This window comes from Nerophis ophidion, linkage group LG22 (genome assembly GCF_033978795.1).
Source record: "Nerophis ophidion isolate RoL-2023_Sa linkage group LG22, RoL_Noph_v1.0, whole genome shotgun sequence".
NCBI lineage: Eukaryota > Metazoa > Chordata > Actinopteri > Syngnathiformes > Syngnathidae > Nerophis > Nerophis ophidion.
This window is the reverse complement of record NC_084632.1, coordinates 24,587,090-24,614,817: the sequence shown is the minus strand read 5'-3', so window position 1 is coordinate 24,614,817 and position 27,728 is coordinate 24,587,090. Positions and strand designations below refer to the sequence as shown.

General features: G+C 37.0%; 1 protein-coding gene across 2 annotated transcripts in view; it reads right to left on the bottom strand.

The window, feature by feature from the left end:
* anos1b (anosmin 1b) overlaps positions 1 to 27,728 on the bottom strand; it is a 120,912-nt gene that overhangs the window by 71,067 nt on the left and 22,117 nt on the right. For both annotated transcript variants that reach the window (XM_061883578.1, XM_061883579.1), the window contains exon 2: positions 10,438 to 10,485. In XM_061883578.1, the coding sequence (XP_061739562.1) occupies positions 10,438 to 10,485 (48 nt within the window). The remainder of the gene's footprint in view (positions 1 to 10,437; positions 10,486 to 27,728) is intronic.

The following is a 27,728-nucleotide window of genomic DNA, read 5'->3' as shown; positions in this document are numbered from 1 at the left end:
GCATAAATGTTTGTCCTTCTGGAAGGTTCTCTTCTTTCCACAGAGGAATGCTATATTTCTGACAGAGTGACCCTTGGGATTTGGTCACCTCCCTGACTAGACTAAGATGAATGCAGCAATCATCCTGGATGAAAACCAACGCTTCCCAGGCAATCTGATGGAGTTTGAGAGGTGCTGCAAAAAGGAGTGGGCAAATAGGAATGAGTGAAACCACACAAAGGTAGAAGAGCGAAAGACTTAATGCTGTAATTGCTGCCGAAGATACAAAGCAAAGACTGAGAATACCTTTGTACATGTGAGTTTTGATTTTTGTTCAATAAATGTGCTGATTTTTTTTTATGAAACTTTTTTCACATTGTCATGATCAGGTACAGTGGGGCGAAAAAGTATTTAGTCAGCCACTGATTGTGTAAGTTCTCCCACTTAAAATGATGACAGAGGTCTGTAATTTTCATCATAGGTACACTTCAACTGTGAGAGACAGAATGTGAAAAAAAAAATCCAGGAATTCACATTGTAGGAATTTAAAAAAATATATTTCTAAATTATGGTGGAAAATAAGTATTTGGTCAACCATTCAAAGCTCTCACTGATGGAAGAAGGTTTTGGCTCAAAATCTCATGATACATGGCCATATTCATTCTCTCCTTAACAAGGATCAATCGTCCTGTCCCCTTAGCAAAAAAACAGCCCCAAAGCATGATGTTTCCACCCCCATGCTTCACAGTAGGTGTGGTGTTCTTGGGATGCAACTCAGTATTCTTCTTCCTCCAAATACGACGAGTTGAGTTTATACCAAAATGGATACATGGATAATATGGCAGAGGATTGGGAGAATGTCATGTGGTCAGATGAAACCAAAATATAACTTTTTGGTATAAACTCAACTCGTCGTGTTTGGAGGAAGAAGAATACTGAGTTGCATCCCAAGAACACCACACCTACTGTGAAGCATGGGGGTGGAAACATCATGCTTTGGGGCTGTTTTTCTGCTTAGGGGACAGGACGATTGATCCGTGTTAAGGAAAGAATGAATGGGGCCATGTATCGTGAGATTTTGAGACAAAACCTCCTCCCATCAGTGAGAGCTTTGAATGGTTGACCAAATACTTATTTTCCACCATCATTTACTAATAAATTCTTTAAAATTCCTACAATGTGAATTCCTGGATTTTTTTTCACATTCTGTCTCTCACAGTTGAAATGTACCTATGATGAAAATTACAGACCTCTGTCATCATTTTAAGTGGGAGAACTTGCACAATCGGTGGCTGACTAAATACTTTTTTGCCCCACTGTATTTTGTGTCAAATTTTGAGGGCACATTTTTTTCCCCATTTTGTAATAAGGCTGTAACATAACAAAATGGGGCACGATTGAAGCGCTGTGAATACTTTCCAGATGCACTGCAAATGCCCACTGAATATAAGTAATGAATACAATATGCTTACGATATCAAGGCCATTGTTTTACACTGGGATCATGTTTGGGAACCTCATGATTAGATTATGATTCAAGGGCTACGATTTGCTTATGAATAAATTATTTCGGCTGCTTTAATTTATGTATATGTAAGTAAGGCTCGTCCATTGGCTGTTGACGTATGCAATAACGTATTTAGTCATTTCCAGATGCAATCAAGCATAGCAAATATATATAAACAGAAGACTCGACCTTAGTAACCTGCTTAACAACATGCCTACGTGGAAAGTAGGAATCCTTGTTGTTTTATTTCTCATGCTTTTTAAAACTATTAAAAACCCACCCACCTTTGTTGCCGTAAGCACAAAGCTCAAAGAGGTGTGCCATATGCTGTGTGGATATTATTTTCTTCCATGATTTATTAAACTACTTGTTAAATGTGTCTTCTTAGCTAGTTACGCTCTGCTGTAAAATGGTTCCAGTTAGATTTTTTTTGAAGCGTACAAAGCATTTATTTTGTTGTTTCACCACTTCAGATTCAAGTAAGCCTTGCGGTTAAAGGAGAACTGCACTTTTTTTTGGAATATAACCTGTTGTTCACAGTCATGACGATGGATGGATTTATTTTAATGCATTCTAAATAATAAATAAACGTAAATAAAATCTGACAATCCATCACTTCAGTTCTGTTAGTTTTTTGTGTTTTTGTATTTACTTCCTGTTCAGTGCTCTTATTTTGTTATTTCCTGTTTAAAGTAGCAGCATACAAATATAACAGTATCCTCGAGCCAGAAGTGACCTCGCGAAAGTCCCTGTCGGCAATACTCAGCCGACGTTCTAAATCACTAATCCTGGTCTCCATGGCGACAAATAAAGTAAGTTTCTTACAAGTATCATCGATGCAGGAGGAATAGCTAAACATGCTTCACTACACACCGTAGCTCACCGCAATCAAAATGTAAACAAACGCCATTGGTGGATCTACACCTAACATCCGCTGTAATGATACCAAGTACAGTAGCGTATCTTATCAATACTACTATGATTACGTTGATATTTTTTGGCATCACAACATCTTCTTTTATTTTTTTTAAATGTATATTATGTTTATAAACTCAGGAAATATGTCCCTGGACACATGAGGACAAGTAAATTAATAAATCATTTTCTGTTACTTGTCCTTAATAATTTTGACAAAATAATAGAATGGAAAATGACACAATATGTTACTGCATATGTCAGCAGACTAAATTAGGAATCTTTGTTTGTTTACTTACTACTAAAAGACAAGGTGTCTAGTATGTTCACAAATTTTTTTAAGGGCAAACTTGCAATAAGAAAAATATTTTCAATGTACCAAAATATTTTTTTGTTAAAATTAAGCCAATAATGTAATTTTTTGTGGTCCCCTTTATTCAGAAAGGTACCGAAAAGTTTCAAAACAATTTTAGTACTGGTATCGTGACAACACAAGTGTCAGTGCTGTTGTTTTGTACGACATGATCTTATTTCAGCTGTACTTTGAGCTCATGTTGTTACATTATGAACATTTTAATTGTCAGCATCAGGATACACTGTAAAGATGAGAGCCACTATCATAATGTGCTGTACGGAGTGCTTTAACTTGCATTTACATGTCAATCAATCAATCAATCAAAATGTATTTATATAGCTCTTAATCACAAGTGTCTCAAATGGCTGCACAAGCCACAACGACATCCTCCTGCGCAGATCCAACATCATAGCAAGAAAAAACTCAACCCAATGGGTTTCAATGAGAAACCTTGGAGGGGACTGGTGCAATGGAGGAGGTGTCTATTTCTTCAAAGTGAAGAATATCACTTCCTCCTATGCACTGTTTAGTCAATATTACAGTGGAAATAGACAAGACCTTGGGCTAATGCATTATGGTTGAACCCAAACTTGGTATGCATGTAGTACAGACCTCACTCTCTCAAGTGTCAGTGGCAAGCTTTAAATCACAAGCTGTATTTCTTTGAGAGAGTCCGAGAGACACGTTGGCCTTGAAGGGAACATAATGAATTATGGGTGTAAGTAAGAAAGTGTGAGAGAGGAGTAGACAAAGCTGAGGTCAGAAGTAAGAGATGTTGCTGTTCAACACACCAATGCGCTATAGCGGCTAAGATTAATGATTGTGTGCTTCTGAATGCGGCCACAGTTTGGATAGGAGCTCCTCAGATATCTGCACAATAATTAATCACAGAAACCGAAACAGACATACACACACAACACCTTGTCTCGCTGCCCTCCTATGGCCTCTCTTGCTGTTTTAAAGCCTCACCTGCCGCGATAGCAGGCTGACAGCCACACTCACGCATGCAAAGGTAGTCAATCAGAAAGAGTGGAGGTGGTGAGTAGAGATGTGGTTTGAGAGTGGATAAACGTAAAACAACAAATGCATCAACTGCAGCAATTTAGTCGTGATTCATCGAGAAATAAAAATATATGTTTTGTCAAAATGCATCATAGAAAAGACAATATTTAAAAAATGGCTAACTTATAATGACTGGTATATACGCAAGCTATGAAAATGATATCAGTAGAAAAAACTGTTCTTAAATTCCTGTAATGAGTCACACCTTGAAATATGGAATCCATTATGTGAATTTGTTTTAACTATTAAATAAACTCAAAGTAGGACTTCTCCTTCCTTGTGATGAATAATGGCTACAGTGTGATTTGTCAAGTTTCTCTTTTCAACATGTTCAAAAATGAGTGGTAAGAAGCATAGTTTATTTATTCCTACCCTATTTCAATTTCACAACAATTAGGAACCTATTTATTCACTTCCTGTTATCAACTTGTACACAATTTATTCCATGAATAATACAATTAAATAATAAAATTAAATGAATAAATACATAGAAAAATAAGGTATGTTAATGGTATTAGTTTATTTCGAACAACACAGCGCTTCCTGTTTGTATTTTGTGGACGCAATCTGCTCCACATGCTTTGTGATATTTTTGCTGATATCCGGCATTCCGTTTTTGTTTTCTTTATAGTCTGTCAAGTTAAATCTTTTTATATGCGTAGTTTTCCCTATGCTTTTGGAGCACTTCCTAGCCTTTGCCTTTTGTTTGTTCAGTTATTAAATACATTTTTCGCCTGCACGCTGCGTCCTCAATTGTCCGCATTAATATCACAACAACCTACGCCACCTGACAATGCATTTATAGTTATGAAATTATGTAATTATCCCTGGTTTATGTCTGAAGTCACCTGGGATAAGTTTGCCCACAAATTTAAATTGCATTGCCTTATTAAACAATGGATAGGTGGATATAGGATAGGCATGAACAACCAAATGGTATTGTCCAATCACAATAAACACACTGAACTAACTAACCTTAACTCATTTAATTCAACTGGGGGAGAGTTTGAGTTAAATATAAATAGACAGGGGAAAAGGTTAAAAAAGCTTTTGATCATGAATAACTAAATGATTGTTTTATCTTTTCTGCAAATATCTGTTTAACTCGTAGGATTTAATAGTAATTATTAACACTATTATTTGTTTAGCCACAAGTAAGGTGGTGGAAACCGCAATCAAACGAGGCAAAACATGAATACAAATTTAAAAACAGGACAGTGAGTGCAGAACAGGTAAAAGTTGACGACAAAATCAACTTAGTTGCATTCCCAAAAATATTTACATATTGGGGATTTGACAAAGGAAATGTAAAGAAAAGGACAACATTGTAGTGCATCCATCTTATTTGTTAGTGGACAATACACTACTTCACACACCTGGTAGACATTTTATCTTTCTACATTTGTGTGAGATCTCCGTGTGTGTGAGGGAGAAAAAAAAGGCAGAGATAAAAGAGGGGGAAACAGGAAAGATGAAGAATATATATGAGTGAAGGCTGCAGTTTAGGTTTAGTGAACTCCCAAGTGAATTTTCCATGGGTTTAGTGCTGAGGTGACACAAACCATATGTTGCTACAACATCTGTCTGGCGTGTGTGTCTTTGATATGGAAAGCCTGGGAATTGATGCAACTAAAGAACAGATAAAACATGACAGCTCATGAAACCCTGCTTACCAATATCAGTTGTTTCATTACTCTTTCCCGATGTTTCATTAATCTGCAACTTTATACAGCATATTTATTGTGTAAAACATATATTAATACACACACAAATACACACGCGCGCGCACACACACTCACACACAAACATACATGTGTGTGTGTGTATATATATATATATATATATATATATATATATATATATATATATATATATATATATATATATATATATATATATATATAAAATGTATACATGTATATGTATTTATATATATATGTATATATTTGCTCTGATTACTCTTTCGCACCCTCTTGGCATTCTCTCGATGGGCTTACAGAGGGAGTCACCTGAAACGGTTTTCACTCCACAGGCGTGCTTGAAGCTCATCGAGAGAATGCCAAGAGTGTGCAAAGCAGTAATCAGAGCAAAGGGTGGCTGTTTTGAAGAAACTAGAATATAAAACATGTTTTCCGTTATTTCACCTTTTTTTGTTAAGTACGTAACTCCACATGTGTTCATTCATAGTTTTGATGTCTTCAGTGACAATCTACAATGTAAATAGTCATGAAAATAAAGAAAAGGCATTGAATGAGGAGAAGGTGTGTCCAAATTTTTTGGCCTGTACTGTGTGTATATATATATATATATATATATATATGTATATGTACAGTATGCATATATGTATAGGCCATAACCGACGCATATGTGTGTGTGTGTGTATATATATATATATATATATATATATATATATATATATATATATATATATATATATATATATACATATATATATATACATATATATGTGCCTCAATTAAAGAAAATTCTGTCGTATTACAGATACAATCTGATACAAGTGTTTCATAATATGGCACAGGCTTTTCCATACTTGAATTTAAATATTTAAATCCGACATGCAAGCCACCCAAAGGTAGCCATTATAGAGTAAACAGAGACCATCTAGAGCAGGGGTCACCAACGCGGTGCCCGCGGGCACCAGGTAGCCCGTAAGGCCCAGATGAGTAGCCCGCTGGCCTGTTCTAAAAATAGCCCAAATAGCAGCACTTACCAGTGAGCTGCCTCTATTTTTTAAATTGTATTTATTTACTAGCAAGCTGGTCTCGCTTTGCTCGACATTTTTAATTCTAAGAGAGACAAAACTGAAATAGAATTTGAAAATCCAATAAAATATTTTAAAGCCTTGGTCTTCACTTCTTTAAATAAATTCATTTATTTTTTCACTTTGCTTCTTATAACTTTCAGAAAGAAAATTTTAGAGAAAAAAATACAACCTTAAAAATGATTTTAGGATTTTTAAATACATAGACCTTTTTACCTTTTAAATTCCTTCTTCTTCTTTCCTGACAATTTAAATCAATGTTCAAGTATTTTTTTTTTTATTATTGTAAAGAATAATAAATACATTTTGATTTAATTCTTCATTTTAGTTTTTGTTTTTTCGACGAAGAATATTTGTGAAATATTTCTTCAAACGTATTATGATTAAAATAAATAAAAAATATTCTTGCAAATCTAGAAAATCTGTAGAATCAAATTTAAATCTTATTTCACAGTCTTTTGAATGTCTTTTAAAATGTTTGTTCTGGAAAATCTAGAACAAATAATTATTTGTCTTTGGTAGAAAAATAGCTTTGTCCAATTTGTTATATATTATAACCAAAGGCAGATTGGTTTTTAACCTATTTAAAACATGTCATAAAAATTCTAAAATTAATCTTAATCAGGAAAAATGACTAATGATGCTCCATAAATTATTTTTTTTAATTTTTTCAAAAAGATTCGAATTAGCTAGTTTTTCTCAATTTTTACGGTTGAATTTTAAAGTCGTAATTAAAGACAAACTATGTTTCAAAATTTTATTTTATTTTTTTTTTCGTGTTTTCTCCTCTTTTTAAACCGTTTTTTCACCATTTATTCTCTTCAAAAAAACTTTCGTAAAAGGAAAAAAAAAGTACGACGGAATGACAGACAGAAATACCCATTTTTTTATATATATATAGATTTATTTATTAAAGGTAAATTGAGCAAATTGGCTATTTCTTGCAATTTATTTAAGTGTGTGACAAACTGGTAGCCCTTCGCATTAATCAGTACCCAAGAAGTAGCTCTTGGTTTTTAAAAAGGCTGGTGACCCCTGATCTAGATTTACTTTTTTTTAAATTGTGCCGTGGAATAATGTGTGCATCACGCATGATTGAACATGTGGCACTGTTCATCATGGAGGGCCTGATTTACTAAGATCCAAATACTATGCGGTAAACAGCGTGTGCAATCTAAAAAGTAGCATATATTATTAGTGGCCGTGTTGCGTGTGATTTTACTAACACTGCGTGTGCAATTTAAAAAGTGGTGCAGACCAAGGATTTTGCCTGTACTGTGCGGGGCATCGCCATGGAGAAACTAATTTACTTAATCTACTTTACCTGCAGCGTTTTGCTATGTTTTCAAACATGCAGGAGACATGTACTACGTTTAATGGGCATTTTAGAAGCAATCCGGTAGTGCATCTACACTGACACCACTTTTTTTGGTGTGCTTATTAGAGAGAGGCTGCACTTACTCCATTCAAGATGTGAAAAAGCATACCTAAAGAAATATTTTTCATAGAAGAAATATTTTATATATTTAAAAAAAAAAAACGTCATCAAAAAAAATACTAAAGGACACCAAAATGCATCAATTGAGTTAGTTTTAATCAGCCCCTTAAGTCATCTGTCAGCAATACATTCATAAAATGATGTTGCTGAATAGACGATACATCTAATATTTTTGATTTCCGACAGTCCAAAATGTTGACACACACACATAGGACTTAGGATTCTCATCTCGTCTGTTTGTGCAGCGCAAGCACTGATCCTGTAGCTGTGTGTGTAACTGTCAGTTTGCACATCCTTGCTAAATAAAACGCAAAATAGTGCTCGCAAAACAGTGATGAGTGTTGATTAATCACGTTGCATGTACTAAATAATCATATATGCATCTTCTCCTCCCAGTGTTATAAGCATTTTAATATTTAGCATATATTTAGGATATTAATGAAGACATAGGCGCAAAATGGATTGCACACCTTATTCTGCTCACTTAACATACGCAATTCACTTTACACACATGTAGTTGATCAGCTTTGCATGTGCTATCAGCTTTGCAATTATTTTAGAACAGTAGTGTGTGTTGCAAGACGTTTCATACAGGATATATATTCTAACAAGATATTTTCTTTATGAAAAAAAAAACATTAATGCCAGCAAACACCAAAATTAATTAATGCAATTTGTTTTGATTATCTTCTTAATTAAGTAATCCAGCAGCTATAAAATTGCTAAATTGTATTGCGAAATATATATGCCTAATATTTCTATTTTGGACAATCCAAGCATTTTTGACAAGCAGAGACAGAATGTTCTCTATCTCTCTCTTTCACTCCCCCCCTCTCTCTCACTCTCTCTCTTTCTTTCTGTCCTCCTTTCTCCCTCTCTCTCACTTTCTCCCTTTCCTTTTCTGTCTGTCTTTGCAATGCAATTGCCTTCTTTCTCACAGCCATTTCTGTGAAACTGTGCCAGTTCGTACGAACATTTCAGACAAGTTCAATATCGACACAAAACAGCATCCGCACAACTGATTTAGTCTTGATAAATCACATTGCCCGCGGCAAAATTTGGCCCTTGGAATCAAAACATTTTGGCACTTCTGCATTCAGAAAGAAGGAGGAAAACAAAAATTCTCCCATACAGTTCAAGTGATTATTTAGTGGCTGCGTTTGGATGTCAGTTGCATTCAATTGTAAACATTAAAAAAAACAAATTGTAAATAAAATATTACTACCAGAGACATGACAGTAATCGTTTGAAAGTTCAGAATTCAGGCGATTGTGCGACTGACAGGAAATAAAAGTGTAGCAACATGCAGAGGTGTGGTGATCAGTAGAGGTGGGATACATAATTGATTTCTAGATCCATCCCAATCCGGACATGGACGATTATAAAATCTATTAGTAAATGTCAATAATTGATAATAAATGTATTTATTGTAAATAAAGTACTGCAGCCAGTTCTAAAATGTGGCTGAACGCAGTGAGCCACCTCTCTGAGAGACCCGACCGACTAACTGCTTTATCATATGTTCCACTTTTGCACACAATTTCATTAATTTAATAAATGTGATGGGAGTTTCTTATAACAAATGCACTGTTTTTAAAAGTTGCAAGTGAGAAACGCTTATCAAGTGAGACGAAAATAAATTAAAAATTGATATACATAAATTAAAGATGCATCAATAATCGATTTTTAATCAAATTGTAGCTCCTTAATTGTAATTGTAATCGAATCAAAACATTCCCACCATTAAAAAAATAGTACTATTAACATTTTGAGTTCTAAATTGAAGATTTGTGTATTTGTAATTATGGTGGTGGAGGGGGCTAGGGATTGATGGCTGTTTATTTGTACAGTGCGCTATATCCGCTGCATGAGGAAGCTCTTATTGATATTGACCTCTGCTGATTGAGCTCTACATTCAGTCTGAGATTGCATCAAAAAACATTTTTCATTTGCCCAAAGACAAGTCTGTGGGTTTGCAGTAAAGTAATGAAAATGGCACAAAAGGACCTAGCTGGGTAAAAGTGATAAAAGACAGGAAGGAACCCATCTCAAAGGTTATTTGAGTGTGTACTGGTTAATCAAAGGTGGAAAGAGTTAGTAAACACCACAAGCAGCATTAGTTCATCCATTAAAGCTTTCACACGTTATGATGAAAACATGCATTATTCACACATCTTGGTCAAGGTCCCCCAAACAACTCAATAGAGTTGCTCAGACACCAAATAACAGAAAAATGTTGGATATTTATCAGATTCAAACACAGACAACATGTTCTGCAGAAAGCAGTGAATCTGGAATGAGGCAACATTGTGTGTAGTATAACGCAGCATATGTACTTACCTGTGCGCAGCGGATGTTGTTCTCACACCAAACCAAAACTTGGTCGCTCTGGGGGGGAAACAAAATGAATTTGATTTTAAGTCAAAGTAAAGTAAAGTTAAAGTATCAATGATTGTCACACACATACTAGATGTGGCGAAATTATTCCCTGCATTTGACCCATCACCCTTGATCACCCCCTGGGAGGTGAGGGGAGCAGTGGGCAGCAGTGGGCAGCAGCGGTGCTGCGCACGGGAATCATTTTATGGTGATTTAACCCCCAATTCCAACCCCTTAATGCTGAGTGCCAAGCAGGGAGGTAATGGGTCCCATTTTTATAGTCTTTGGTATGACTCGAGGGGTAAATAAAGAATTCCTAACAGTGGGGATTGTAGCTATGGGCGCCATTCTCGAGGGGGCGCCGCAAGGATGAGGGGGAGAAAAAAAACATTCATATTTATTTGTGCACAGCCCTCATGTTCTCATCAGATCATGACACACTTGTGTGTCTGGAACATAGGGCAACATAGAGTCTCCTACAGGGCTTGAAAGTGTGATGTCGTGAACGCAATGCATTGTGGGTCTTGCTGGCCACGTATTTACATGGCTGAAGGCAAGACTCTTTCCTAAACTGTTGTCATGATCGCTTCAGGAAAAAACAACTATTTGGGGGGTTTTATCATTTCCAGCGTGAAAGCAAAGTCAAGGACCTCGGTTAAGTAAGCTAATAGCGAATAGCCTGAATTGCAGCCGTGAGACGATCAAACTTGACTTTTAACGCCAAAACCTGGTACCTGTTGGTGTGTTCACAGCATTTTCGGACTGGTAAGTTTGAATCAAAGCCTATTTCATTAACTTTCAAATGTAGCATTTAGTGGGCTGTTAGCGTTAGCCCAGCTAGCTGCGGCCGACAATCAACATACAGTATTTTGAAAAAAAATAGCATGTTGTCTGTTTATTTTTAGTCAAAGGTAAGCACAAAAATGATTGAGTATTATTTTCGGAAAATTGGCCCAATGATCAAAGTATTTAAAGGTAAAACTAGGGCTTGTTCTTTTCAGGGAAACCCACTGAATTGAGGCAGAGCAGTGGGCAACTTCACTCCATCTCGTACACATAGGAGATGAAAGCCGGAGATTACACGTAGATTGAAGGGAGGAGAATGAGCATTATCAGACTTTTCATTCTGAAATTCTTCACCGGGGTAAAAACTGACTTCGTTGATGAGATATAGACAAGTTTGGCTTCGACAATGGTGGCAGTTTACTTAAATCTCTTGCCCATTAAACGTGAGCATATGGATCATTTCCACCGATTTTACTAATTTTTCCGAGGTCGCGAGCCTTTGGAATAGTGTACAGTAGTGTTGTCCCAGTACCGGTACCAAAATAATTTTGATTCTTTTCGGTACTTTTCGAAATAAACGGGACCACAAAAAAATTGCATTTTTAGCTTTATTTTAACCACAAATCTTAGGGTAATAAACATATGTTTCTTATTGCAAGTTTGTCCTTAAATAAAACAGTGAACATACAAGACAACTTGTATTTTATTAGTAAGTAAGCTAACAAAGGCTCCTAATTTAGTCTGCTGACATATGCAGTAACATATTGTGTCATTTTCCATTCTATTATTTTGTCAACATTATTCAGGACAAGTGGTAGAAAATGAATGATTAATCTACTTGTTTATTTACTGTTAATATCCGCTTACTTTCTCTTTTAACATGTTCGATCTACACTACCGTTAAAATGTAATAATCACTTATTCTTCTGTTGTTTGATACTTTACATTAGTTTTGGATGATACCACAAATTTTGGTATCAATCCGATACAAGGTCGTGACAATCAATCAATCAATCAATGTTTATTTATATAGCCCTAAATCACAAGTGTCTCAAAGGGCTGCACAAGCCACAACGACAACCGTGGATCCGCGCCCACATAAGGGCAAAGAAAAACTCACAACCCAGGGGGACGTCGAGGTGAATGACTACGAGAAACCTTGGAGAGGACCGCAAATGTGGGTAACCCCCCCCCCCCCATTCCAACCCCCCACCCCCTCTAGGTGAGACCGGTGCAATGGACGTCGAGTGGGTCAGACATAATATTGTGAAAGTCCAGTCCATAGTGGCTCTAACATAATAGTGAGAGCCCAGTCCATAGTGGATGTAACATAATAGTGAGAGTCCAGTCCAGAGTGGGGGCGGCAGGATCATACATTGGTCATATTCAAAGTCCTCAAATGTCCAGGCACATATTTCCTGAGTTCACAAACATCCCATCCATCCATTTTCTACCGATAGTACCGTTCAGGGTTTTCGGGGGTGCTGGAGACTATCTCAGCTGCATTCGGGCGGAGGGCAGGGTACACCCTGGACAAGTCGCCACCTCATCACAGGGCCAACACAAATAGACAGACAACATTCACACTCACATTCACACACTGGGGACCATTTATTGTTGCCAATCAACCTACCCCCAAACATCCATCCATCCATTTTCTACCGCTTATTCCCTTTTGGGGTCGCGGGGGGCGCTGTTGCCTATCTCAGCTACAATCGGGCGGAAGGCGGGGTACATCCTGGACAAGTCGCCACCTCATCGCAGGGCCAACACAGATAGACAGACAACATTCACACTCACATTCACACACTGGGGACCATTTAGTGTTGCCAATCAACCTACCCCCAAACATAGTATATATAAAAAACAAAATGAAAGAAGATTAATCATAGTAGTATCGACTCAATACGCTCATGGGGGTGGGGCGGCGGACCGGTACTTTTCAGAGGCGGTACAATACCGGATATGATTCCAAAGACATGCACCTGGGGATAGGTTGATTGGCAACACAAAATTGGCCCTAGTGTGTGAATGTGAGTGTGAATGTTGTCTTTCTATCTGTGTTGGCCATGCAATGTCCAGGGTGTAAACCGCCTTCCGCCCAATTGTAGCTGAGATAGGCACCAGCGCCCCCCGCAACCCCAAAGGGAATAAGCGGTAGTAAATAGATGGATGGATTTGCTAATAGCTTTGAAAACGCTCACCCACACAACACAAAAGAACAGCGTATGACACACTGAACCTAAAACCGCCACTGACGCTGAGAAATTACGTATCACTGCTTTTCCTCTCTTGAATTTTCCCTTCATCTTCTGAAAGACGAATATTTCAAAAGCTGAGGAAAAAAAAGTGTTGGTTCTTCCCACAGAGTCACACATTTTGGTCTTATGCTTGATTTATGCTAGTCTCGTGGCATTTAGACAATTATGGGTGACATACTTTGTCTATGTAATTTACAGGGAGAATGAGAGCAAAAAATACTGCTACTAAAAGACCAAAATTCCATAACTTGCACCATCAGGCAGACAGACACACCAAGCTGTTATGATCCGGGTGCAAAATAAATGAGTGAAGACACGGGTTGTGGTCAGACGTTGTCACTTGGTAGGCATTATTCTTCTGTATGTATGTATGTGTGTGTACTACTGTTGCTTGGTGAGTCAAGTCAGCCATCAATGTGGCTGCCACAACATTGAAGCTCTGTGACGGAGTGTGGTATTGTATCATCACATGGCCACAGAAACACAATCACAGATACAAATGCGTCTTGTTAAAAGTTAAACACCAGCCATGCACAGTAATTATTAACTTACATGGGATGGATGGATGCCTTTGAAGTCATAGTTCTAAAAGATGCATTTATTTTAAGAGCCACCGGGATAGACTCCAGATGACAGACAGCATGCACGGAGTTCTCGCCTATCCATCCATCCATCCATCCATTTTCTACCGCTTATTCCCTTTGGGGTGGCGGGGGGCGCTGGTGCCTATCTCAGCTACAATCGGGCGGTAGGCGGGGTACACCCTGGACAACACACCCCCTCATCGCAGGACCAACACAGATAGACAGACAACATTCACACTCACATTTACACACTAGGGCCAATTTAGTGTTGCCAATCAACCTATCCCCAGGTGCATGTTTTTGGAGGTGGGGACCCACGCATTGCGAGGGAACCAACGCATTCACGGGGAGGACATGCAAACTCCACACAGAAAGATCCCGATTGAACCCAGGACTACTCAGGACCTTCGTATTGTGAGGCAGACGCACTAACCCCTCTTGCACTGTGCTGCCCAGTTCTCGCCTACTTTCTTCCTAAATATTAAAAGTTAAAGTACCACTGATTGTCACACACACACAAGGTGTGACAAAAGTATTCTCTGCATTTGACCCTTCACCCTTTATTAAACCCTGGAAGGTGAGGGGAGCAGTGGGCAGCAGCGGTGCTGCGCCCGGGAATCATTTTTGGTGATTTAACCCCCAATTCCAACCCTTGATGCTGAGTGCCAAGCAGGGAGGTAATGGGTCCCAGTTATATAGTCTTTGGTATGACTCGGCCGGGATTTGAACTCACAACCTACCGATCTCAGGTAGGCGGACACTCTAACCACTAGGCCACTAAGCAGGTCAAATATTAAAACTTGATTATAGATTTTGAGCACATTCAACAATAATAACGGTCATGATTTGGGTCAAAATAGTCGTGATATAAAATGTTTAAACCGTGGTGATCTTTTACAAACCAAACATATTAGCTGATGGATTCTGGTAGTGCGGGAGTCAGCAACAAGCAGCTCAAGATGGACCTTTTTCAAAGTAATATTAACGTTGGTACTGTTTTTTTTCCCATATACATTAGGACACTAAAACATTAAAATACAAACAAAAAATATTAAAACAACAATATTTTACAGTAAAAAAAAACAACTGGCGGCTCTGTTGCTTGAATCTTCCCGCTAAAAACAGTGGTATTGTTTTTCCATTCCATTTATTAAATTTTTTATACGCTGTAAAAAAAACACTGCTTTTACTGTAAAATTCTGGTGACAGAGCCATTTTTTGATCAATTGTATTTTTTTTATTGCAGCTTCTATTCATCCATCCATCCTCTTCCGCTTATCCGAGGTCGGGTCGCGGGGGCAGCAGCGTAAGCAGGGAAGCCCAGACTTCCCTCTCCCCTGACACTCCGTCCAGTTCTTCCCGAGGGATCCCGAGGCGTTCCCAGGCCAGCCAGGAGACATAGTCTTCCCAACGTGTCCTGGGTCTTCCCCGTGGCCTCCTACCGGTTGGACGTGCCCTAAACACCTCCCTAGGGAGGCGTTCGGGTGGCATCCTGACCAATGCCCGAACTACCTCATCTGGCTCCTCTCCATGTGGAGGAGCAGTGGCTTTACTTTGGGCTCCTCCCGGATGACAGAGCTTTTTCACCTTATCTCTAAGGGAGAGACCCGCCACCCAGTGGAGGAAACTAATTTCGGCCGCTTGTACCTGTGATTTTGTCATAACCCAAAGCTCATGACCATAGGTGAGGATGGGACCGTAGATCGACTGGTAAATTGAGAGCTTTGCCTTCCGGCTCAGCTCCTTCTTCACCACAACGGATCGATACAGCGTCCGCACTACTGAAGACGCCGCACCGATCAGCCTGAAGATCTCGCGGTTCACTCTTCCCTCACTTGTGAAAAATACTCCAAGGTACTTGAATTCCTCCACTTGGGGCAAGGTCTCCTCCCCAACCCAGAGTTGGCACTCCACCCTTTTCCGGGCGAGAACCATGGACCATTTTGCAGCCATATTGAACCATATTGCAGCTTATGTAAAAAATATATATTGTTAATGTATTATATATATACATGTATATTCATATATTACTCACTGTTAAAGGGGAACATTATCACAATTTCGGAAGGGTTAAAACCAATAAAAATCAGTTCCCAGTGGCTTATTTCATTTTTTGAAGTTTTTCTCAAAATTTTACCCATCACGCAATATCCCGAAAAACGGCTTTAAAGTGCCGGATTTTAACCGTCATTATATCCACCTGTCCATTATCCTGTGATGTCACAGCGTGACCACACAGAAACAAACATGGCGGATAGCACAGAAAGGTATAGCGATAATAGCTCGGAATCAGACTCGGATTTCAGCGCCCTAAGCCAGTGGTTCTCAACATTTTTTCAGTTATGTACCCCCTGTGAACATTTTTTTAATTCAAGTACCCCCTAATCAGAGCAAAGCATTTTTAGTTGAAAAAAAGAGATAAAGACGTAAAATACAGCACTATGTCATCAGTTTCTGATTTATTAAATTGTATAACAGTGCAAAATATTGCTCATTTGTTGTGGTCTTTCTTGAACTATTTGGAAAAAACTATATAAAAATAACTAAAAATTTGTTGAAAAAAACAAGTGATTCAATTATAAATAAAGATTTGTACACATAGAAGTAATCATCAACTTAAAGTGCCCTCTTTGGGGATTGTAATAGAGATCCATCTGGATTCATCAACTTCATTCTAAACATTTCTTCACAAAAAAATACATCTTTAACATTAATATTTATGGAACATCTCCACAAAAAATCTAGTTGTCAACACTGAATATTGTATTGTTGTATTTTTTATCACAGTTTATGAACTTACATCCATATTTTGTTGAAGTATTTTTCAATAAATATATTTATCAAGGATTTTTGAATTGTTGCTATTTTTAGAATATTTAGAAAAAATCTCACGTACTCCTTGGCATACCTTCTAGTACCCCCAAGGGTACGCGTACCCCCATTTGAGAACCACTGCCCTAAGCGATTCAACAGATTACGCATGTATTGAAACAGATGGTTGAACTATGGACGCAGGTAGCGAAAACGAAATTGAAGAAGAAACTGAAGCTATTGAGCCATATCACGACAGACAGCGGCACGGGAGGAAGCGAGGACGAATTCGGCGATCGCCTTCTAACCAACGATTGGTATGTGTTTGTTTGGCATTAAATGTGGGTGGAGGGAAAGGCTGGAGGCAAATATAGCTACAAATGAGGCATAATGATGCAATATGTACATGCAGCTAGCCTAAATAGCATGTTAGCATCGATTAGCTTGCAGTCATGCCGTGACCAAATATGTCTGATTAGCACACTCCACATAAGTCAATAACATCAACAAAACTCACCTTTGTGCATTCATGCACAACCTTATAAGTTTGGTGGACAAAATGAGACAGAAAAAGAAGTGGCATTAATCACGTCTTAGCCAACATATCCAGGGGGTTTGCCTCGCTCGTCTGTGGGAAGAGACTGCCGTCGTCCCTTAATAGGTCGCACTCCGGCAGATTCAGTGGTGGTCTATTTTCCAATATTGCAGATTTCGTTGACTTTATCGTTGGAAATGGATCTGCTTTGAGTGTCGCAGGATATCCACACATTCTTGCCAGGGGGATTAGACAGAGAGACAAAAACAACAACAGCAAATACAACAATGACAACAAAAACAACAACAACAATAGAACAACACCAGCACACACAATATGTACAAATACGATCGTAAAAGTGATAGCAAATAAGCAGTTAGTGAAATAAATAATAATATAGAAATGACATTGAGCATTTTTACACTAAAACTAGAGCAATACAAATACCAATAGAAAAAGCGCTATTGATCATGAACAATACCAATAGTTTACCTCTATTATCAACAATACAGTTGTTCAAATGCAACATTACGTATACATAATAACTAGAAAGATAAATAAAATTAAAAAAATAAATAAATAAATAAAAAGGAATACTGAAAGATGGAGGGGAAGAGAGAGAGGCAACCTATATTAATCTTGTAGATTGTTATAATAACAATAGGTTAAGTTTTGTCAGTATGCCATGTGTTACCCAGTTTACCCTAGGGCAACAACGTGATATGTATCTTACCGGAGAAATCATTGGATTATTCGTCGTCCTGCAGCAGCCGTTTAAAAGGCAGCTGTGAGCTTGGCTCCTCAGCTTCTCTCTGAGACACTGGGTGTTCACCGCAGCCAACCGACCTCGAGGTATGTCTTTACAATCTTTAAAATCTCACTAAAACACTATTAAAACAATAAGCAGATAAGGGATCTTCCAGAATTATCCTAGTAAATGTGTCTAATTACATCTGAAATGCTCGCACTGCCGACGCCCGAAGCCGTGGCTTTTTTTTCTTCTTTTTTTTTCTAGTCCTTCACTATCAATATCCTAATTCACAAATCTTTCATCCTTGCTCAAATTAATGGGGAAACTGTCGCTTTCTCGGTCCAAATTGCTCTTACTGCTGGTGGCTCCCATTAAAAACAATGTGAATATGTGTGGAGCCCTGCAACTCGTGACGTCACGCGCACATACTTCCGGTACAGGCAGGGCTTTTCTATTAGCGACCAAAAGTTGCGAACTTTATCGTTGATGTTCTCTACTAAATCCTTTCAGCAAAAATATGGCAATATCGCGAAATGATCAAGTATGACACATAGAATGGACCTGCTATTCCCGTTTAAATAAGAAAATCTAATTTCAGTAGGCCTTTAAATTGGATCCGGGATGCAAAGGGGAGCGATTTGAGGATGGGTTTGATATGATCCCGGTTGCAAACTCTCGTCAGGATCCTCGCTGCGCTGTTTTGAATATACTGGAGTTTTTTGATGCTCTTTTTGGGGACCCTGACGAGAAGTACGTTGCAGTAATTAAGTATTTTTTTAATAACTAAAGTAAATGGACACATTGTTCGAAAAACCCACTATTTCGCATGTTTTGTGTTTCCTATGCTTCACTGATCGTGTTTTAGTCTTAATTTTTTATTTCATGTCTAGGGTGTACCCCGCCTTCCGCCCGAATGCAGCTGAGATAGGCTCCAGCGACCCCCCGCGACCCCAAAAAGGGACAAGCGGTAGATAATGGATGGATGGTTAAGCTTTTTTGTTTTAAATATTGGTTTATACAGTAGTACTTTAAAACATATTAAAATGGAAAGTGCTTAACATAGCAAATCTAATTATTTTTTTCTTTTTATCTGGCGGGCGTTGTGTCCTACTCTGTTTGGTGGTCCTTGAATGCACTGTAAAAACACCCATGTATGTTTTTCTCTCAGTAAAGTTTGATCACTCTGAGAGACAGTAAGCCAGCACAGCTGTAGGATCAATGTGGACAATTGAATAGCTTAGTTGCTCCGACAGTGATGTGCTTATATATGTTTAGATTAGAGTAAGCAATTTCTTAATGGGGAAAGATGTTAATGTATCTTGTTTCCATGTGAGCATTTAAGTTAGTGAGCTGGCGCCAGTCCGTCCGTGAGTTTATTAAAGTACGGCTATCAAGCACGTTTTTTCAATCATTTTGATTTAAAACAGTAAAACTAACCGTAGGGAGTTTTACCGTGGTCATCATTACCTACTAGAAAACACTTGGGTCTAAACTTGTGATTTACATAACTTAGGCGGACCCTTTCAGTCTTTTCGTTTTTCAGCAGTGACACATTTTTACATGTGATGTATGTAAACAATTTTCCTTTTTTCTGAAGGATCATTACCTTTGCCAGAGGAGAGCTACACCTTCAAGATGAGGCGGCTCGCCCCAGTCAGCCCTGTGTCCCCAATGCTGAAACATCCTTCCAAATCTACACCAACCTAGTGACTATCATTAGCAGTAGTAGCGCAGTGTTTGGGAGCTAGATTTCGGAGGTAGCTTTTCGCATGTGTGTTTGAGGTGGCCAGAGTTTTAATAGTCTGAATGATAATGTCCTGTAGGCAGGTAAAGAGATGGTCTGAGAAGGGTGCAGTGCTACCAGCTAAAGTTGGTGGTCCCTGGCTTTGATTGATTGATTGAGACTTTTATTAGTAGATTGCACAGTACAGTACATATTCCGTACAATTGACCACTAAATGGTAACACCCGAATAAGTTTTGCAACTTGTTTAAGTCGGGGTCCACGTTGATCAATTCATGGTACAAATATATACTATCAGCATAATACAGTCATCACACAAGTTAATCATCATACCCCGATTTAAACAAGTTGAAAAACCTATTTGGGTGTTACCATTTAGTCGTCAATTGTACGGAATATGTACTGAACTGTGCAATCTACTAATAAAAGTTTCAATCAATCAATCAAAAAAGAATATATACAATGAATTATTTGCATTATTTACAATCAGCGGGGTGGGATGTGGAGAAGGGTTAGGGCGGGGGGAGTTAGGTTTGGTTGATATCAGTACTTCAGTCATCAACAAATACATCATCTGAGAAATGGACATTGAAACAGTGTAGGTCTGACTTCGTAGGATATGTACAGCAAGCAGTGACCTGGGTTCATTTGTGAAGTGCATAGTCCCTGGAAAACAAACATTCCTTTCCTCACAATGATATTATTTCAGTCACATTATTTGTATTTCCACGACTTTCTGCGTTTAATAGTAGACTCAGTTTTTATTGGCCAACTCTGAGATTTTGTCAATCATAGAGCTCTTTCAGTAGTTAAAAGTACAATATTTTTGCTGTATTTATGTATTGCTCCTAATTTCAAGACAAATGTTTACAATAATAAATGTATATGTTACATGGTGAATTATTTGGTCAAAAGGAAACCAAAACGAAAAGTTAACAATCTTATGGAGTAATTCAACACAAGGTGACGGCATCATTTCACGTAGCAGTCACAAAAGTAAGCCCCTTTGCACCAAGAAATGATATGAAAGTATTAAACACACATATTTTTAGCAATACAAGACAGTGTGGTTTGCCTCACAGCCAAGAAATGTGTGCTCTAATCTCCATTACACTACATCTGTGCTTGTGAGGGTTTCCCTTGAGTAATCTACATTCTTCCTCCTCGTCCAAAGTATGCATGTTTGGTTAATTTGAGACTCTAAATCTGTTCATTGGTGTTAATGTGACTATGACTGGTTGTTTGTCCATACAGATGTGGATAAAATAGTTGGTATTCTTCTATGAAAGAAAGAAAAAAAAACCACAAAACTCACCGAAATAACTTTAATCTGACAAAAGTGATAATTTAGGAAAGTAGACAGGAATTTGCCAAAATGCATATTGACAAATTACAATGATTCAGGGAGAAAAATATGGGACTTTTTGGCAGGCCACAGCAGCTCTATGTTCCCACATGCAAAAATGAAGCATAGAGACAAATGAAGATCATACCTACTGGGAAAACCTTTTTTCAGTGATGTAGCCCCTGTGAACATTTTTTTAATTCAAGTACCCCCTAATCAGAGCAAAGCATTTTTGGTTGAAAAAAAAAGATAAGGAAGTAAAATACTACACTATGTCATCAGTTTCTGATGTGTTAAGTTGTATAGCAGTGCAAAATATTGCTCATTTGTAGTGGTCTTTCTTGAACTATTTGTAAAAAAAAGATAAAAAATAACTAAAAACTTGTTGGAAAATAAACAGGTGATACAATTATAAATGGAGAGTTCTACACATAGAAGTAATAATCAACTTAAAGTGCCCTCTTTGGGGATTGTAATAGGGATCCATCTTGATTCATGAACTTAATTCTGTCAGGGGTATTTGTTGTTGACGAACCCCAAGATGCAGAGACGGAGGCAGGCATAGAATATGAAAACATGATTTAATTAAAACTAAAGAACAAACAAAAAGCACGCACGTGGGCGGAATAACAAACTAAGGGAGCTAGCACTGGAAGCTAGAAAACAAAAAGGAATTTTAGCATGGAAGCTAGTGGATAGCAAACAGACAAACTGGAAATAACTAATGGCTAACAAGAACAGCTTACCGCTACGACGACCAGGACAAAATGTAGCACGACAGGTAATAGCTGAAAAGAATCACAGACAAGACAACAGCAACATATGGCAACGACAAGTCCGAATGACAATACAATGATCCAGCAACTGACACAAGACAAAGCAGGTACAAATAGGAGCAGGCTGATTGGCAACGGGTGTGGCCAGGTGCCAATCAGCCGCAGCTGAGGAGGAACACAGCACTCAGGGAACAAGACAGGAAGCTGACAAAATAAGAGCCCTAGACAGGAACTAAAGACAGGAGATACTAAACACAGAGGAAACAGACAAATGCAGAGGAAAAAACTAAAACATAGACAAACTGTCAGGGGAAAGCCTGACAAATTCTAAACATATCTTCACAAAAAAAATAAATCTTTAACATCAATATTTATGGAACATGTCCACAAAAAAATCTAGCTGTCAACACTGAATATTGCATTGTTGTATTTTTTTTCACAGTTTATGAACTTACATTCATATTTTGTTGAAGTATTATTCAATAAATATATTTGTAAATGATTTTTTTTAATTGTTGCTATTTTTAGAATATTTTTTTTAAATCTCACGTACCCCTTGGCATACCTTCTAGTACCCGCAGGGGTACGCATACCACCATTTGAGAACCCCTGTTCTCGGCTGTTTGGCTGCATATGATACAGATTGTATGTACAGGGTACAAAAAAATCTCGAAATCTGCTGACAGGTCATGTGTCCTCAAAAATGGCTAATTGTAAAGTCTTATTCTGAATTGATCTTATGTGAGTCATGCTCTCATGTTTGATGATAATGAAGCATTCTATTAGTCTGTGGAAAGAGCTGAAACATGCATTCAAAAGAAGGCACCCGTCAAACCTGAGCGAGGGGGGTCAACTGGCTCATTAGCAATGGGCCAACATACAGTACATCCATCCATCCATTTTCTACCGCTTATCCCTTTTAGGGTTGCAGGGGATGCTGGGGCCTCTCTCAGCTGCATTCGGGCGAAAGGCAGGGTAGACCCTGGACAAGTCGCCACCTCATCACAGGGCCAACACAGATATACAACATTCACACACACATTCACACACTAGGGCATGTCAACAGTAATTACAGTAATTACTTCAAAAGGTTGTGCAACAAAAATATTAGGGTAAAGGTATAGTTTGCCCAGGGCTCCAAATGACATTTTCCTAATCTAATAACAAAAATATAAGAACTATATAATGCTGTCAATTCCGATACCGATCATCCATGAGTGAGTTTGGCTGATACTAATTGCATGTATGAACTGCAAATGTTTGTATTTATTCATAATTACAGTTGAGTAAAAATATCAATACAATATTTAAACTAGTTACGTATTCTCTTTTACGTATACATGCAGTTGTTTGAGCAAAACAAAGTAAACATACATTTATCTATATACATATTCACATATGTATACATACATATATGTATACATATACATATATATATATATATATATATATATATATATATATATATACATATATATACACATATATATATACCTATATATATATACATATATATATACCTATATATATATATATATATATATACCTATATATATATATACATACATATATACATACCTATATATATATATATATATATATATATATATATTTATACCTATATATATATATGTATATATATATATGTATATATAGGTATATATATATTTATATATATATATATACCTATATATATATATATATATATATACCTATATACATATATATATGTATGTATATATATATATATATATATATATATATATATGTATATATATATATATATATATATATATATATATATATATATATATATATACACATACATAAACACATATATATACTAGGGGTGTAACGGTACGTGTATTTGTATTGAACCGTTCCGATACGGGGGTTTCGGTTCGGTTCGGAGGTGAACTGAACGTCACGGAGATATTAAGTAGCGCACCGCAGGTTTTGTAAACAATGCACACCGAGGCACCGTGAATTGATTTACGTGGACCCCGACTTAAACACGTTTAAACACGATTTACATGGACCCCAACTTAAACAAGTTGAAAAACTTATTCGGGTGCTACCATTCGGGTGTTACCATTTATCGGTCAATTGTACGGAATATGTACTGTACTGTGCAGTCTACTAATAAACGTTTCAATCAATCAATAAAAAAAACAACAGCACACGGCATGCTAGCAGCGATCAAGGTATATGATAGACTGACCACACCTTCTCTTTTCACGGGTTATGTCCTCTTTGCGGAGCTGTCCAGGTGGAGTTTCTTAAATGCCTCAAATGTCCGGCATTTTAAGTTAATGGTTGCGTGTATTTTCAATGTACGTTCAGCGTTAAGAAGGGGTTAAAAACAAACAAAAAAAAGTGGCGCATGGCAGCAACATTCGTGAGGGACGGGGAGACAGAGAGAGCGAGAGAGTTATGATAAATGCGCATGCGTCGCCAGGCTCTGCTTTTTAACCATAGATTTATCAGATTTTATTTTTTGTTATCTATAGCAGGGGTGTCAAAACTGTGCCTCGGAGGCCATTTGCGGCCCACAGCTAATGTTTAAAGGCCCACAACACATTCTAAAAATACTATTAAAATAGAAAAAAACATAAACAAAAGTGAAATAAAAAAGCTTAAAGGCTACATGTAATTTAAGTTGCAACGTTGAGTAATAAAACAAAGCTTTTTTTTTCTTTCAAACTGTCATTGCTCAAAACATAATATTTTATCAAAATCAATGTTATTATGAATTTTTGACCTATCCAAGTTTCCGATTACTTCACATCAAATATTCCACTAAGAAAAATGTTTTTGGTGGAAAATTTGGCAAATGTGTTAAATAAATAATCCAAAAATGTATATTTTGTTGTTTTCTTACTGTATCGAAAATGAACCGAACCGTGACCTCTGAACCGAGGTACGTCCATCCATCCATCCATTTCCTACCGCTTATTCCCTTTCCGGGTCGCGGGGGGCGCTGGCGCCTATCTCAGCTACCGAACCAAAATTTTTGTGTACCGTTACACCCCTAATATATATACACATATATATATATATATATATATATATATATATATATATATATATATATATATATATATATATTCATATATACATGTATATATATATATATATATATATATTTATATATACATGTATATATGTATATATACATGTATATATATATACATATATATACACATACATATATATATACACATATATATATATATATATATACATATATATATGTATGTATGTATGTGTGTATATATATATATATATATATATATATATATATATATATATATATATATATATATATATATATATATATATATACACATATATATACATTTATATATATATATATATTTATAGAAAATGGTTGGATGGATGAATATATAATATAATTTATTATCATAATCATTAATGAAATCATTAGATTTTTGCCTTCAAAGTCCTCCTTTGTCCAGTGTCTTATTTCCTGAACTTATAAACAATAAAAAGAAAAAAAGATTTATTGAAAATATCCATCGAATCACTCTCATATCGATCATACACTGACCCTTCCCCAGGTAATGACACTATGTATCGATTTGCCCTCTCTTTACATCTGGCCGTTATACTACAAAATATTTGTCATGATTAAAAGCACTTTTTTTTTAAATGATAATTTCAGCCAAATGGATTTAATAGACGTCTTTATGCGTGATCATTCACAAGAGGATTTAAAAACGGTTGCTGCTAAACCGTCGTAGGCGATCATACTCTTTTCCAAACACTGCTTTTGAAAAGTGGCGTTAACCTTTTTCTCCTTGCGTGTGGCATATCATACATGGTTGAACCAAGAAGAGGGCAGGTTTTAATAACTGTGTTTTTTTTAGATATGATCGCCCTCAACACGGACTAAAGGCTATCCGCTTTAAACTGACCTTTTAAAAGGTACAGTACCATTGCGTTCATCATGTCCTCTTTGAATGTTAAACATATATTTCTTGTTTATCCACAATCAATCAACCAATCAGACTTTATACATACAGTGCTTTTCATACATAAAAGAAATGCAACACAACACACACACATAAGCAACTATATGAAGAAATTAATGCATGGCTGAGTACAGAGGAGACATGTGAGTAAAAACTATCACAGGAGCCATCTGCACCAGGAGGTCATCAGACCATGGCCACCAGGACGCTGACACAAAAGCGCCCCCACAGCACGGCCAATGACCCCTGAGGCAGATGGCTCCCTCTAAAAAATGTTGGAGAGTAAAAATAATAAAACTTGTAAAATAGTAAGAACCATGAGTAGAGATAAAGGGTCAAATACATGTAAGACATATGAAGATAAAACATTTTTTAATTACAATAATAATAAATAAATAAAAAAGATACAAATATAATGAATATACCGTATAATAAATTAAATATATTAGATATATTATTAATACATATTAGATATATTATAATACATAAATAGAACTAAATAAAATATTGCATAATTAATAAGATAAAACGTAAAATACAAATTACTCTAATAAAATAATTAATATTAGGTAAAAGTTGACTCAAAATGGTGGGTCTTAAGCATGCTCTTAAAAACATGAACGTTCTCCACAGCCCTAAAGTCTTTTAGCAAGCTGTTCCATAAATGGGTTCCATTTAGGTGGAAAGTTGCCATCCTGCGACTTTGTGTTCTGACTTTTGGAATAATTAGTAGATGAGTGTCGGAGGACGTCAGGTTTGTAGGGGTAAAATCTGAACAATAAGAAGGCCCAGTACCTTAAAAATATTTGTAAACCACAAGAATATCTGCCCTCTGAGCTAATTTAGCCCCATTCCCCTGCTCGTTAATTCCCCAAATAAATATACTGAATACAAATCCACAAAGTCTTGTATTCTCGTAAATCCATAATGAATTATTTTTCTAGCCTCCAATGTTTCCACCTGTCATCACAGACTAGCAGGAAGTTCGCTTTTTTGTCTTTTTGTCCTTGATTGTACATTAATGGAATACTGTAAATGTGTATGTGTCATTTGTAGGCAGGACAAAAACATGTCTCCATTACTGTCATGGTTATAGTGAGGTCATGCTATTGTAATCCTTCAGCAAATCTGCGATGGAACAATTAGAACACACTGCTTTTAGTGCTTTTGGCTTCAATTTCAAATTCCCTTTATTTCCCAGAATGCCACTGTTGTGGTGCCAGATGAATGCAGCCGACCTTCTATTAGGGAGGCTTTAAACTCTGCTCAGATCTGAACGCTGGATTTCCAACGATGACAATGTCTGTAATGCTCAATTAGGTTGGTCTGAACACTCTATGGTTTAAAGGCCTACTGAAATTAGATTTTCTTATTTAAACGGGGATAGCAGGTCAATTCTATGTGTCATACTTGATCATTTCGCGATATTGCTGGAAGGATTTAGTAGAGAACATCGACGATAAAGTTTGCTAATAAAAAAGTCTTGCCTTTACCGGAAGTCGCAGACAACGACGTCACCCGTGTGAGGGCTCCTCACATAGTCACATTGTTTATAATGGGGGCCTCCAACAAAAAGAGCTATTTGGACAGAGAAAACGACAATTTCCCCAATATTTTGAGTGAGGATTAAAGATTTGTGGCTGAGGGTATCGATAGCGAAGGACT